Consider the following 13,010-nt stretch of genomic DNA (forward strand, 5'->3'; position numbering starts at 1 on the left):
ACCTTATTTTCAATAAGCAATCCTGAAAAATATTTGGGGGTGCTTAACTTTTTTCCAGGTGTATATATAGCACACTTACATAGATAAATGATATAAGAAAAATAAAAAACTTTTAATATCTTCTAACTGTAAAAAAACACTTAAAGCCATTAAGTTTTTGTCAATGATGAGGAAATCATTACATCGTTCTTGCCTAATTTTCAGATTCGCTTTAAATAAGTCTAATCTTATAATTAACAGTTGATTCTTCGACTATTTTCTTACACCATATGCAATTTCTTAGCATACAGTGAGATAACATAATTTAAAAAAAATCAAACTAAATTCGAAATATATACCCATAAAAGTAATCAATAAGATTGATAATAATAGTTTGAGTAGCTTGGGTAAAAAAGAAAAGTGTTTGTTTGTAATTAAGCACAAAGCTACACAGTGGGCTATCTGTGCTCTGTCCACCACGGGTACCGAAACCCGGATTCTAGCGTTTGCTGTGCCACTGGGGAAGAGCATGTTTTTCATGTTCACATTTAATTTCACTGTTATTAAGTTAAGCACGTGATCCGTTTAGGCTGAGTGTAATTTAACAAACTAGCACTGTGTGAGATCAATCCTTAAACACTTTTCTTTTGCCCCTCCCCAGTGGCACAGCGATATGTCTGCGGAATTGATATGTTCTGCAGACTTACAACGCTAGAAACCGAGTTTCGATACCCGTTGTGGGCAGAGCACAGATAGCCCATTGTGTAGTTTTGTGTTTAACTACAAAGAAACAAGCTGTCAAATAAAAAAAATATGTAAACGACTTGTCATATTTTTATATTGGAATTTATATAGAACGATTTTTGTGAAGGTTGCTTTGTTTGCCTGAAATTAAGATGTATAAGCTTCAAATGTATGGTCTTGATGAGTGTGTTATTCCTCCAAAAATACAAGGCAGTAGTAACACAGGAAAGCACAAACAACTTTCTTCTCAAAATCCCAAATCTTATTCATAAATAAAATTTAAAATTTTGTGTGCTATGTATTTCATTAATATTAATTTTCGCTAAGAAAAGTTACCTTCTTAGATCAAAAATAAAAATGAACTCTGTACTGAGTATGGCTAACGAAATATACTGATCTTCCTTATAGAGAGTAGAATGTATTGGGTCACCATGTGGGTCCAAAAAATGTTGATCATCTCCATTTATTTTCGTGTTTTGAGTAATTTAATATATTTCGTAATGTCTATAAAACGTGTAATAAAATTATTATTATTGAAATACACACAACTTTAATAAGTTCCACACTTTAGTTCTAACTCTAACACTAGCCCATTGACGAAGCGATATTTTCTTATCAGAATTCGAATTCAAACTCACAAACCTAGTGAAGCTCCTAGCACAGTATATGTAAACCTAGGACTAATTCAAGCTTTCTCATTTCTTGGTGTCTATTTACACTTATTGACCTTGCATATATTTAACTTTATGTACAACACTTACAGTAAGTGCATTCAATAGTGGTAATAATAATAACGAATTTTTATCATCTCTACTAAAGTTTATATAATAAATTCCTATAGTCAACCGTTATACTATAATCATACACATTTAATTAATATTACATTTTTATATCATTTCTTGTCTAGGTTTATGTCTGCTTGCGATGACAAATATGAATGATCCAGACTTACAAAAGTGGAAGAGTTATATTATGTTGACCCTTTCGTGTATCATGGTGACCTTTGGTGCTTTCGTATTCGGAGTTCTTTTGTTGCAAGTAATTTTGGTAGAATTTTCAGGGCAAAAAGAAGGCCATGAACCTCTATGTTTATAAAAGACAACTTGCTTTCTTCATGTTTGATGGCTTCTTTAGAAAAACATTTATAATATAATGCATGTACAAATTTCTTTACTTTTTAAAAACTTTATTTTGATATTGAAAAATAATTTGCTCTTAATCCCTTTTTTTATAATGCCTTTGCTCAAAAGGTACAATTATTTTGTATTTTGACAAGACAAGACACTGATATATATCTAATTCTTTTGGTTCCTTTCAGAATATTTTTACATTTTTAATTACAATAATCATAATGGATTTTGAGTAACTACAGGATCCACCAAAATACTTTTTTTTACATGACATCATGTACATTCCACTCTGGATACAGTTCCTAATTCTTTTATTTACCGTTAGGTAGTACAAAAACATCTATTTGCTGTAATCAGTTAGTTATGTTCCTCTTTTTTACAGTTAAGTGTTTATATATATTTTGCTGTGTAGATTATTATACTTCAGATGTTGTAATGAGTATATTAATAATGATGTTGGAAGCTGAACAAACAAAATATTTTAAACATATTTCATGATCCCTTTTTTTTTAAAATGCTTTATCTACATTCAGTTAACAATCAATTTTTTTATACTTACTTGAGATTTAAGTCAGACTGTGCATAGTTGTATTCTGTATTTTCTGATTTCTAATAAGCCATTGAAGTAAAACTAATTTTAAGAAATCTTAATTAACATTTATAAGTTTCTAATTTTGCATTAAGTGCTTTTGGTACTTCAGAAAGTTGCAGATTTAAAATTTATTTTATTGAAAGTTTTCATTTGCTGACCTTGATATATCACTTCAAAGTTTAAGTACATTTTGTGTTAGTGTATATTCTTAGCTTCATGAAACACAGCTGTATATTACCACGTTCTTAGTTCGATGAAACACAACTTGTTTGTAAAAGGTAACACAAAACTTTTAATGTTTCTTATCACACAGTTGCATATACAAGGTTCAAGATAGGTTTTTTCAACACTAAATATCTTAGTTTTGTCTAAATACCTTTAAGCATTTTGCTCATTTTTATTCAGACAGAATATTAACATGCAAGAGTCTCAATACAAAAAGTACACTCTTATCAAATTTCATCTGGTTTGACCTGCCAGCAAAACAAGTTTATGTACACAAGTTACTGTAGCTGTTAGGTTATTTTCCATATAGATCTGTGTATTATTATGTTCTTGTTTATGCATAATTTTAAGACTTCACACTAGAAAGTTTACAGTAAAGAGTATAGTTTTTTATAACAGCAAAATGTTGAATTGATGGTTCTGCTATGTTAAGGATAAAACCCAAAGAAAATTAGCGTGTGTGTGTGAAAAATAATGTACAAAGTCTAGTCGCCTAATTAAATAGTGCTAAATCTTCTTTTCAGTTTTTAATAGGCCAGTATGGTTGTACAAACATTTTTACAAAAATTCGTATTTTTTTACTAGTATACTTGAAAAATTAGGTACAACAAAAGTGTTATCAGGTTTTGACTTGATGCAATGAAATATAAAGAAGGCTGCCAGCTACAAGTTTATTTTCTCAATGCTGGAACAGTCAACATTTCCATCAAAATAGGTTTTTAGATTTTACATTGTATAATACGACTTTGTATTGTTCCATAACTTGGTCAAGGATTTTGTAGCTGTGATTTGCCAACTTAGTGTTTAAATTTCTAACAAAATTAAAACTGTAATTCTAGTGGGATTTCAACCTACTAATTATACTAGTGTTGCCTATTCAGTCAGGCAGAACATGGATTCCAATCCAACTTGGTTTTAGTTTATATTTTTATTAACCCTACCAAAGCTCATTTATTTCTAACAAAAATTGAACTAAGATGATTTAGTATGGATTAGGTAACCTTAAAACAGCTCATAATAAATAATTGAAAAACAAAAGAATAAAGAAAATGGATGTTTTCTTGATTTTACTTTATTAAACCATGAATGTGTCAAATTGACTCTTACCATTCACATATATTTTTTATTGAAAGAAAAATGTTTTTGTGGAATATTTTTTCTTTATATTCTGTCAATAAGAAATTCAATATTGCTTTGCCTGACAAAATTCAGGATTTCAACAGTTTCACTATTAGAAGCACACATTAGTTAATTTTTCTGAATGATTTACTTTTGAAAAAATTTTTTAATGCTTATAGTCTTACTTTTAACTTTTTAATTCCAATTTCAACATGCATTAACAAGGTAGTAAATGTCTTATGTAAACGATTTGGTTACAAAGACTAGTGAAAAGAAAGTAATGGCAAAAACATACAGGGTGTCCCAGAAATCTGGATCCATAGGGAAAATAGACATTATATTATTAAATTTAAACAAATATTTCTAATGTCAGTTTGTTGTACATATTTCAGTTAAGAAAATACCCCGATGGCACAGTATACCAAGAATCGATATGTGTATGGCTGTTAATGACACGTAATTTGAATAATAAATAAATTACGAACAACTTTTGTATTTCTCCCTGTGGGTCTAGACTTCTGGGACACCCTGTATAAGAATTGACTTCAGCACTGAGAAAGTACTGACCATATGGATATTTGTTACTGATTCATAAATATAATATATTTGTAGTTAAGCATAAAGCTACACAATGAACTATCTGTACTGCACCCACCATTGGTATCAAAACCTGTATTTTAGCATTATAACTCTGCAGATTTTTAAAATATATACAGTTACATTATTTTAATTCATAGCCTGGACATGTTTTAAAGCAGAAAGAAGATCAAATATTATTGCATAACATACTGAAAATTAATCATCAATTAAATAAAAATTTTTGAATTTTCACAAATGACATTAGTATGAAACTTTGCCCATTAACTATTTCAGAAAGTTATTTCTGAACCAGAAATATAAAAAATTTAAAAAAGTTTAAATTTACAATGTCTCCAATGCTGAATATTTAATTTCAATGATAAATAAAAATGATTAATTTTAGAAAGAATCAATAAAGTTGGCCAAAAAATTCAGTAAAAAATTATTATTTTTTATTTAAAGCATGAAAAATCAATCTGATAAAAAAGTAAACAGTTAAAATATACATGAAAACAAATATGTAACTTGAGTAGATTTAGAATGAAATGGCAAGAGTAATACTTATATACGATTCTAAAAGAGTGGCTTTTAATACACAATTCACAAAATCCTTAGTACTTTCACTTTTGATAATTGTCAAAATGTTTACATAAAATCATGTTAAACTGTAAACAAGTACTATCAAATGTTTTTAGTAATTCTAGGTTAAACAAGTGATCCCCACAATCCAATAAATAAGTTTTAGTTGTTGATAAAAACTGAAGTGTTACATAAGGTAATATTTAATATTGATAATATCTAAACATATGCCAGTACAAAAAAGGCACCAAAGAATGTATATGTAGAATGCATTTTCCATTACTGAATAATGAAAATTTATAGAATAGAATTTTCCTTACATTTTGACAAAATATAAATATATAGGGCCATACAAGTGCTCTTTTTTCATATATGTAAAAGTTGAATATACTCTACGAGAACCTGCCATTTTTATATGAATGGGGGTATAGGTTTTACCCAAATTTAAATTACCATATTTTTCGGTATATAAGATGCACTTTTTTATCCCAAAATTTGATGTCAAAATCTGCTTGCGTCCTATACATTGAAGGTATGAATAATATATATGTATATATATGATATACACAAGCCATGTGTAAATATATTTAAATAGGCATGCATAGTTTAGTTCAATTGAATGTGTTATTTATAACAAAAGTAGTTTTTTTTACTTTTAAAAACATAACTATTTATAATGCTCCCTAAATAATAAAAAAAAATTACAGTGAAAGCAATGAAGATTTTGTAGGTTTTGAACCAAACTAAATAACAGTAAACCTTTTTTTTATTATTTACGGTATTTTCTTATTTTGATGTTTTGAGCTCTTTTGTGTTTAGAACAATATATACTAATTTTTAAAGTATCAAATTGAATTTTTGTTCAATAAAAATCTTTCAAATACGACTAGCTTTTTTTCCCCCAAAACTTTGTCTTCAAAATAAGGGTGCATCTTATACACAGGTGCGTCTTATATTCCGAAAAATATGGTACATTAACCAGAGGTTTGAAACTTCTGAATACAAAATGTACATCAAATAATTTTTGCATAACATCTTTTTGGTATCTATTAGATTGGATACAAGGAAGTTCAGTAGGTGCACAAACATTTTTCCAAGGGTGCATATAGTTTTTTCTATGTTATTTCAATCTTAATGATTGGCATATTAGAAAAAAACATCTGTGAGAGTAAAAAGATGTTTCCATGTAAGTAGCCCTCCTATTGTGTAAATATATTTTCATGACATTTTGATGAAGGTTTGTAGAAAATCAGTGATTCCACTCATGTAATGACTACTTAAATATTGAAGGTATGCACTTCTGACTGCACGGTCCTGAAAAATAGATCAACAGACCTATTACTTCTTGGGGTATATATATAAAATTTTTCTATTCTCTAGAAATGAATCTTATAACTTGAGATATAAGTTTAAAACTTATTTTCTACTAAGATCTTTAGTTGTCTAGAATAGCCTTATGCAGCTGATTCAAGTGCATCCTACACAAAGTGCTTGGGATACAGGTTTTTCTTTCCAAACAGTTCAATAATCAATCAAAAATATATATGTATAGTGATGAAGGATAAACCTATCTTGCACTTTGATACTGATCAGTGCTTTATTTTACAACTCTGATAAGTTGTAAAAAATAAAACTTCCTAGAATATACAGAGGTTAAAGGGTACTATTTAAAAGATTCTGCAAACTTAACTGGTTGTTATCATAAATACAAACATTACATAACATATAAAATCTTTCATATTTGATTTCTAATTATAAATAATTTTCAATCAAATAAGATAAAAAAAGTGAAGCTAAGTTTTTTATGTTGCTCACATGTTTTTAGCAATTTCCCAACCCTATCAACAAATGGTTTATTTTTTGTCACTAGTTTACTTTAGGATTTCTAATGATTATATATCTTTGTTTTGTTTTTCAGTATGATTAGTCATATAGGAAAACCATTATAATATTATCTCATCTAATTTATTTAAGTAGCATTACATCTTGAACTTGAGAGGCTTTACCTGTAAATCAATTAAGTATTATTTTACTGTTTAGCCTAAACTTCACTTTATCCTGGTTATAAAATTGTCAAGTCCTCTTTAATGACAAAGTATATATAATTGTTATTTTTTGACAAGACACAAGTTATCCATAAAGGAACTGTCAGTTGATAAATATTAATGAAAAACTTCTGTCTAAATAAATACTATAGCAATACCATAAATACTACTAAACCATATATGAAAATAAAATAGACCCATACTTACTGATATCACCTGTTTAGGGTGCTGTACCCGATCACCAGCTTTCTTTAGAAAGTTTTGAGTGATTGCTGTTAATGCAGGATGGTATAACAATAAGAAAGTTTCAGATGGATTATCTATAGAGTGAGATATAGATGCTGGAATAGGAACCTTAAACAGCACAGACTCACTCTCTGGCTTAAAGGCTTTGTTGCGCCAGATGGTGTTGCTGATGTCAAGAATATAACCATTCAATTCATCAATATGCCTCTGGAGTTGAACACCTGTCCTTTGCTTCAGAGATTGAATCATCCCTCTGTACCTATAGTTAATAGGTATTACTTATACTTCAATATTACATGTATAATGCTTATAAGGCACAAAAACCTTGTACAAAAATAGAAATGATATAAGTATTAAAGTGAGAGTTTAGCAAACGATAAGACATTACTTAGACTTAGAATAAAGAACACATCAAGACTTACAATTAAAAAGTTGTATTATGAACAGCAGTAATCTAAAATAAAGGTAAATAAAAACAATAGAAAGCATGCTCAAAAATACTGGGTGAAAAATATCCTATTTGCATTGATCATCCATGAAGAAACAACTAGCACAAAGGATCATCAAAAAATCAAGTAGTATTTAAAAGAACCAGAAACTTGAGTGCTTTCAAATTGTTGACTAACATTCTTCAGAAGTAAAAATACTGATTTTATGTTTGAAATTGAGTGTGACTTTAATTAGTAAAAGTATTTTGAACAAGTTCTTGGAAGTTATTTAGAACTGAGTAGCATGTCTGAAATAAATGATTATTAAAATTAATTTTGGTCATTACATGTAGCACCTACTGAATCAAATTACATGTAGCACCTACTGAATCAAATTACATGTAGCACCTACTGAATCAAATTACATGTAGCACCTACTGAATCAAACATACCTTGTAATCAAACGGCACATTTCTGACAAACAAAAGACATTGTTAGAAAACAGAGAAGAATACACAACAGGTGCAGCAGGTAGAGCCAGGAGTGTAGTATCATGGGTATAATAAAGGTCAACTGTCTAGAAAAATAAACATACTCTTCACTGTAAAATCTAAAAATTTATCTTTTGCTGGTCATTTCCAAGAACATTTCATATAAAAAATATGTTACATGAAATGACTCTTAAACTATAAGATCTGAACACACAATGTATGAATAAATATGTAAAATAATACCATTAGAGTAACTGTTGCTTAAACAGGTATGGTACTATATTTAAATTCTGCATACGTTATAATGCTATGAATCATAGTATCTTAGATGTTTACATATATTTTTTATATCAAATACATTTTCATTCTCATATTTAATGAGTGAGATATAAGAATAATACTATGATACATAACTAGCATCATGTTCTAACATTTCCTACTATTTAATGCAGCAACACAAATATCATGTAAAAATATTATATTAAAAATTTTGTACAAGAATAACTAATGGTGCCATCAGAAACTAACTAGTTGGCTAAAACGCAGTGTGTTATATGTTATGTTAAACTTCAGTTTTTGACTATTAAATTAACTAAAACAACAGTTCCTTCATTAGCGACACATTAGATAAAATTAATTTCTATAAGTAAGTAATAAAATCACAAAATAAGGTTATTTCTCATCAAATTAGTGACTAACTTTAAAAAACTGAATTTTCAGTATTAGGAATCATACAACAACAAGTTTTGATATAAAACTCGACTATTCACTTAGCTACAGTTACATGTACAATTAATCTATAGCAATCGTTATGACTAATTATATTATAACTTTCTTACATGATATGAATATCTTACACAAACAACAAAACCATTTTTCTAAAACATTTTCTATAGAACTTGAAATATATTTTTCAGCAATAGAAGCTCAAATGTGACAATATCAATAATAAAATAACATTAAAAATAATATAAAACATATCTTGAGTACTAGTTTCAAAGCCTATTTTTCACATGTTTCTCATGTAGTAAAGTTTATCAAAGTTTGGAAAATTTATGACTAATAATTTCAAAACTTTGTAACATTAGCTGAGGTTATTTGTAATGTTTTTCAAAATGTATTCTTATAAAGTTCAGTTATTTAACTCAAACAGGAGATTTATTGCTTCATGGTAGACTTGCATGTATGTGTGTCTCATTAAGATGTCAAATTTATAATAGTTTATAAAAAACAAAAATATGCAAGTTTTAATACAACCAGAATATTCTTTATACTGAAAAACGATTAATACAAAAGATAATTAAAATATATATCCAATATGTACCAAAATTTATGTTATCTGATACTAACAGTATAACACAGAAATTCTATTGTGAAAATAACAATTTCCATAATATTTTTTAAATGTTCTATTAATAATAAAATGTATCCCCTATTTATAGAGAAAATTGCATTAAATACAAATCTGGATACTATGAAATGCATTTATACAGTACACTAGAATTCGTTTATCAACTACTAAACATTTAAGTAAAACCTGTTTTCATAAATTGCGTAAATGTACTTGTTAAATTTACTGAAAACCTGATTAAGTCTTTTGATATGTTACTTGATATCAGTCACATCACTGAACTGATTGTGTCCAAACATTCTTAACACAAACATTAAGTTTACCAATACATTAAAGACCCTTGAATATGAACATCACAAGAATATCTGTTATGTTTGTAAAATAAATCAGAGCATTTTTTAGAAAGTTATTCATTCTATATGATACAGCTTATTACTCACCATGTGATAGAATCGCAAGATATGATACATTAGCAATGGTGGACTGGTGGGATTCAGCATCAAAGCAGTGACACAAATGTGTCCAATGTAAGCTGCTAGCTCCATTAAACACTCTTCTTCATCTAATTCCTCTACTTCCTGATCAAACACAGATGATCTAGGTTGCCATCAAATAAAATTAACTCACAAATATGCATGAAAATGTTACATATAATTTTGTATAATCAAAATAGATTTAATAAGATTAAAATGAAAATAGAATTTCAATTAAGCTAATGTTTTCAAAAATCATTCTTTAAAATATTTCTAAAGTACATAATTTCTATATTAATAACAAAAGACAAAATTATGTAGCTAAGGTGTCCATATATTCTTATTAACAGGCTATATTTTGAAATATTTCCACCTAAAACTAACATTAGCATAAACAGACTGTTGAAAGTATGCAAGGTATGAGCAAAGAGTTAAATATGCACAGAAAACAAGAGTGTGATCTTATTATATAAAAAAGACATTATGATCCTTATATTGTGGTATGGAAGAATGAATGAATATATATATATATATATATTAATGTTGTGAAAAGAAACAGAGTAATTTCAAGTATGGCACACTCTGGTTGTCTGAGTTCTTAAAAAGTGCCTCATCAGTAATAGTTTTTAGCTTGATTGATAGAGCACTTGTTTAGCGTTAAAGATATCTTGGGTTCCGTAAGGAGCACAGTAAATATCAGATATTTCCAAATGGTATTAACAATAAAATTTATTGAAAAAAAAAAAAAGAATATAGACAAAAAATAATCTAAAAACTTTATGATCCTGGTTAATCATCATACACATCAGGAAGTGGAGAATTCAATTTGTTTAGGCAGAGGCCATTCAAAGTTTATCATCTTACAAGTGAAGCGTAACATTTGCATTTTTTTTTTCATAACTCAGCCCTTAATGTATCACAAATGTTTTCTTTTAACCGTATTTCTCGATATCCTAACTTTCACTGGTAACAACAACGTACTTAAATGTCAATAGAGCTTGGATACTTCACACAACAGAAACTATGACATATCTATGTGAGTTTTGTACACTGGTTGTGTTATTTTCATAGCTAGTATGATAAATGACACCATATATATATCCTCTTATTTACTTTAATGAATCAAAGTTAATTACATAACACAAACAATTAAATTTTTGAAGAATTTCAAATGTTCAGCCAATGGATGATTACCAGAAACATCTTATTGTTACGTCTCTGGTAGTTAGTTAATTTTCTATAAAAATTCTTTCCGAATTAACTTTAGCAATACAAGTCCTTTCTTAAATAAAACTGGTTTATTCTTTCTGAATACAACTTTGCAATACACTTAATTTCCACAGTCACACTATAACAAACGCTATAATTCACAACGAACGTCTCATGTGCTCGACTCAACTGTCAATTACACATTGTTGCCGTCACTTCTTGGCGGTCTATATATACAAGACTACCACATATCTAGTAACCTCTCGAGACTTCAGGAAGAGACGTGAACGTTCGAGAATATGACATGTTACTAGCGTCACGTGACCCCTGCTGTTGTAACATTATCAAACATATTTAACATGAAACTAGTGAATCATTAATAAAAACAAACTATAAATAGCTTATATCATAATCACACTTTAGAAACTTTATTAATTGTTATTTGTGTATTATATCAAATACAAAAAACACAGTAGTGGTCAAAACACTATTTATATATGTGATTATAAAAGATTATAACTGTCATAGGACAATAGTATTAGGCTTACTGTATTTTAAACATTACATTCTTTATTTAGTCCCTTACAGTTTTCCCAAGATGAAGAGTAACTAATAGTATTTTAACCATAGTATGTCTGATATTCATTGCCCACAACACATTTTGCTCAATACCAGAACTCATCAGATCATTTGAGATACAATAAACACAGTAGCAATAAGTTAACTATACAAGTCATTTGTTCAAATAATTACTTTAATGTGAACCTTTTTGCTCATTGATGATAGATGTGCATTTTTAGCCACCCAAAACATGTAAGGTTAATTTACTTATGACTCTTCACATAACACTTGAATTAAAATCCTCTATTACAACAAAAAATGTTACATGGCAATTCAATTTTTAACTTTTGCAAACAAATTGGCTATATAAAAGTTCACACAGAAGTAACTGAATATTGTAGGTTTACTGTAAAGTTCTTTACTTATCCCTAATAACTTATACCCAATAATTACTGCGGAGAAAGTAGTGAATCAAATAATAGCTTAGGCCTATATGTCATCCATGTATTCTTTCATTAGTTCACCAAAATTAGGCATGTTAGTAAGGAGAGTAATTGAATATTACTCGATCATATGGTGGGTAACATGTTGGGATTTTTTATATTGTTGCATATTGTTCCTGCACTGAATATTGCTAAAACGAAATATGTGCCTGGTAACTTGAAGATTTTGTCTAAATTATGAAAATCCATTCATTCATACACTAAATTAGAACAATGAAGCCATAGATACTAATATTCATGTCATATTGAAACCCAGACAGTGTTTGAAACTTGCACACAAAAAATCTTTAATGGTTTGCCTGGACATGTACATTAAACCATTAAGTATATCAACTTACTGGTCAGCACTTACAGTTAGCCGCCAAAACAAAATATTAATGTTTGATGAGAAAGTTACTGATATGAATAATGATTTCAAAATAAAATAAATGCAATGTTTACTGTAGGCAAGTTTTTGTTTTAATAATTAAAACGTTTTGACCCACAGTATCAAATCATTCTTACATGATGATGACAAGACACTTTGGGTCAAAATGTTGTAATTATTAAAATAAAAACTTGCCTACTGTAAAATTTGCGTTTATTCTGTTTTGAATTTAAAAAAATATTGTCATAAGATTCAATTTTATTTCTGTACTTATAATTTTCGTGCCTATGAACAATTACCTTTTACATGAGCTGTTTAAGTTATGTTCCAAAAGATACATGCAAAGGCCATTTTATTATTTTTCCCGGCAACATCTTTAATTATTTCTC

General features: G+C 28.4%; 1 protein-coding gene across 2 annotated transcripts in view; it reads right to left on the bottom strand.

Annotated features, from left to right (window-relative positions):
* Window positions 1–5,843: 5,843 nt before the first annotated feature.
* The window catches only part of LOC106457581 (centromere protein I-like), a 74,254-nt gene continuing 67,087 nt past the window's right edge, over window positions 5,844–13,010 (bottom strand). For both annotated transcript variants that reach the window (XM_022383578.1, XM_022383579.1), the window contains exons 14-17: window positions 9,949–10,105; window positions 8,119–8,243; window positions 7,200–7,497; window positions 5,844–6,261 (exon numbers count right to left, since the gene is read on the bottom strand). In XM_022383578.1, coding sequence (XP_022239286.1) covers window positions 6,166–6,261; window positions 7,200–7,497; window positions 8,119–8,243; window positions 9,949–10,105 — 676 coding nt within the window. In that variant the 3' untranslated portion in view covers window positions 5,844–6,165. The remainder of the gene's footprint in view (window positions 6,262–7,199; window positions 7,498–8,118; window positions 8,244–9,948; window positions 10,106–13,010) is intronic.

This window comes from Limulus polyphemus, unplaced genomic scaffold (genome assembly GCF_000517525.1).
Source record: "Limulus polyphemus unplaced genomic scaffold, Limulus_polyphemus-2.1.2 Scaffold348, whole genome shotgun sequence".
In the NCBI taxonomy this organism is placed as follows: Eukaryota; Metazoa; Arthropoda; class Merostomata; order Xiphosura; family Limulidae; genus Limulus; species Limulus polyphemus.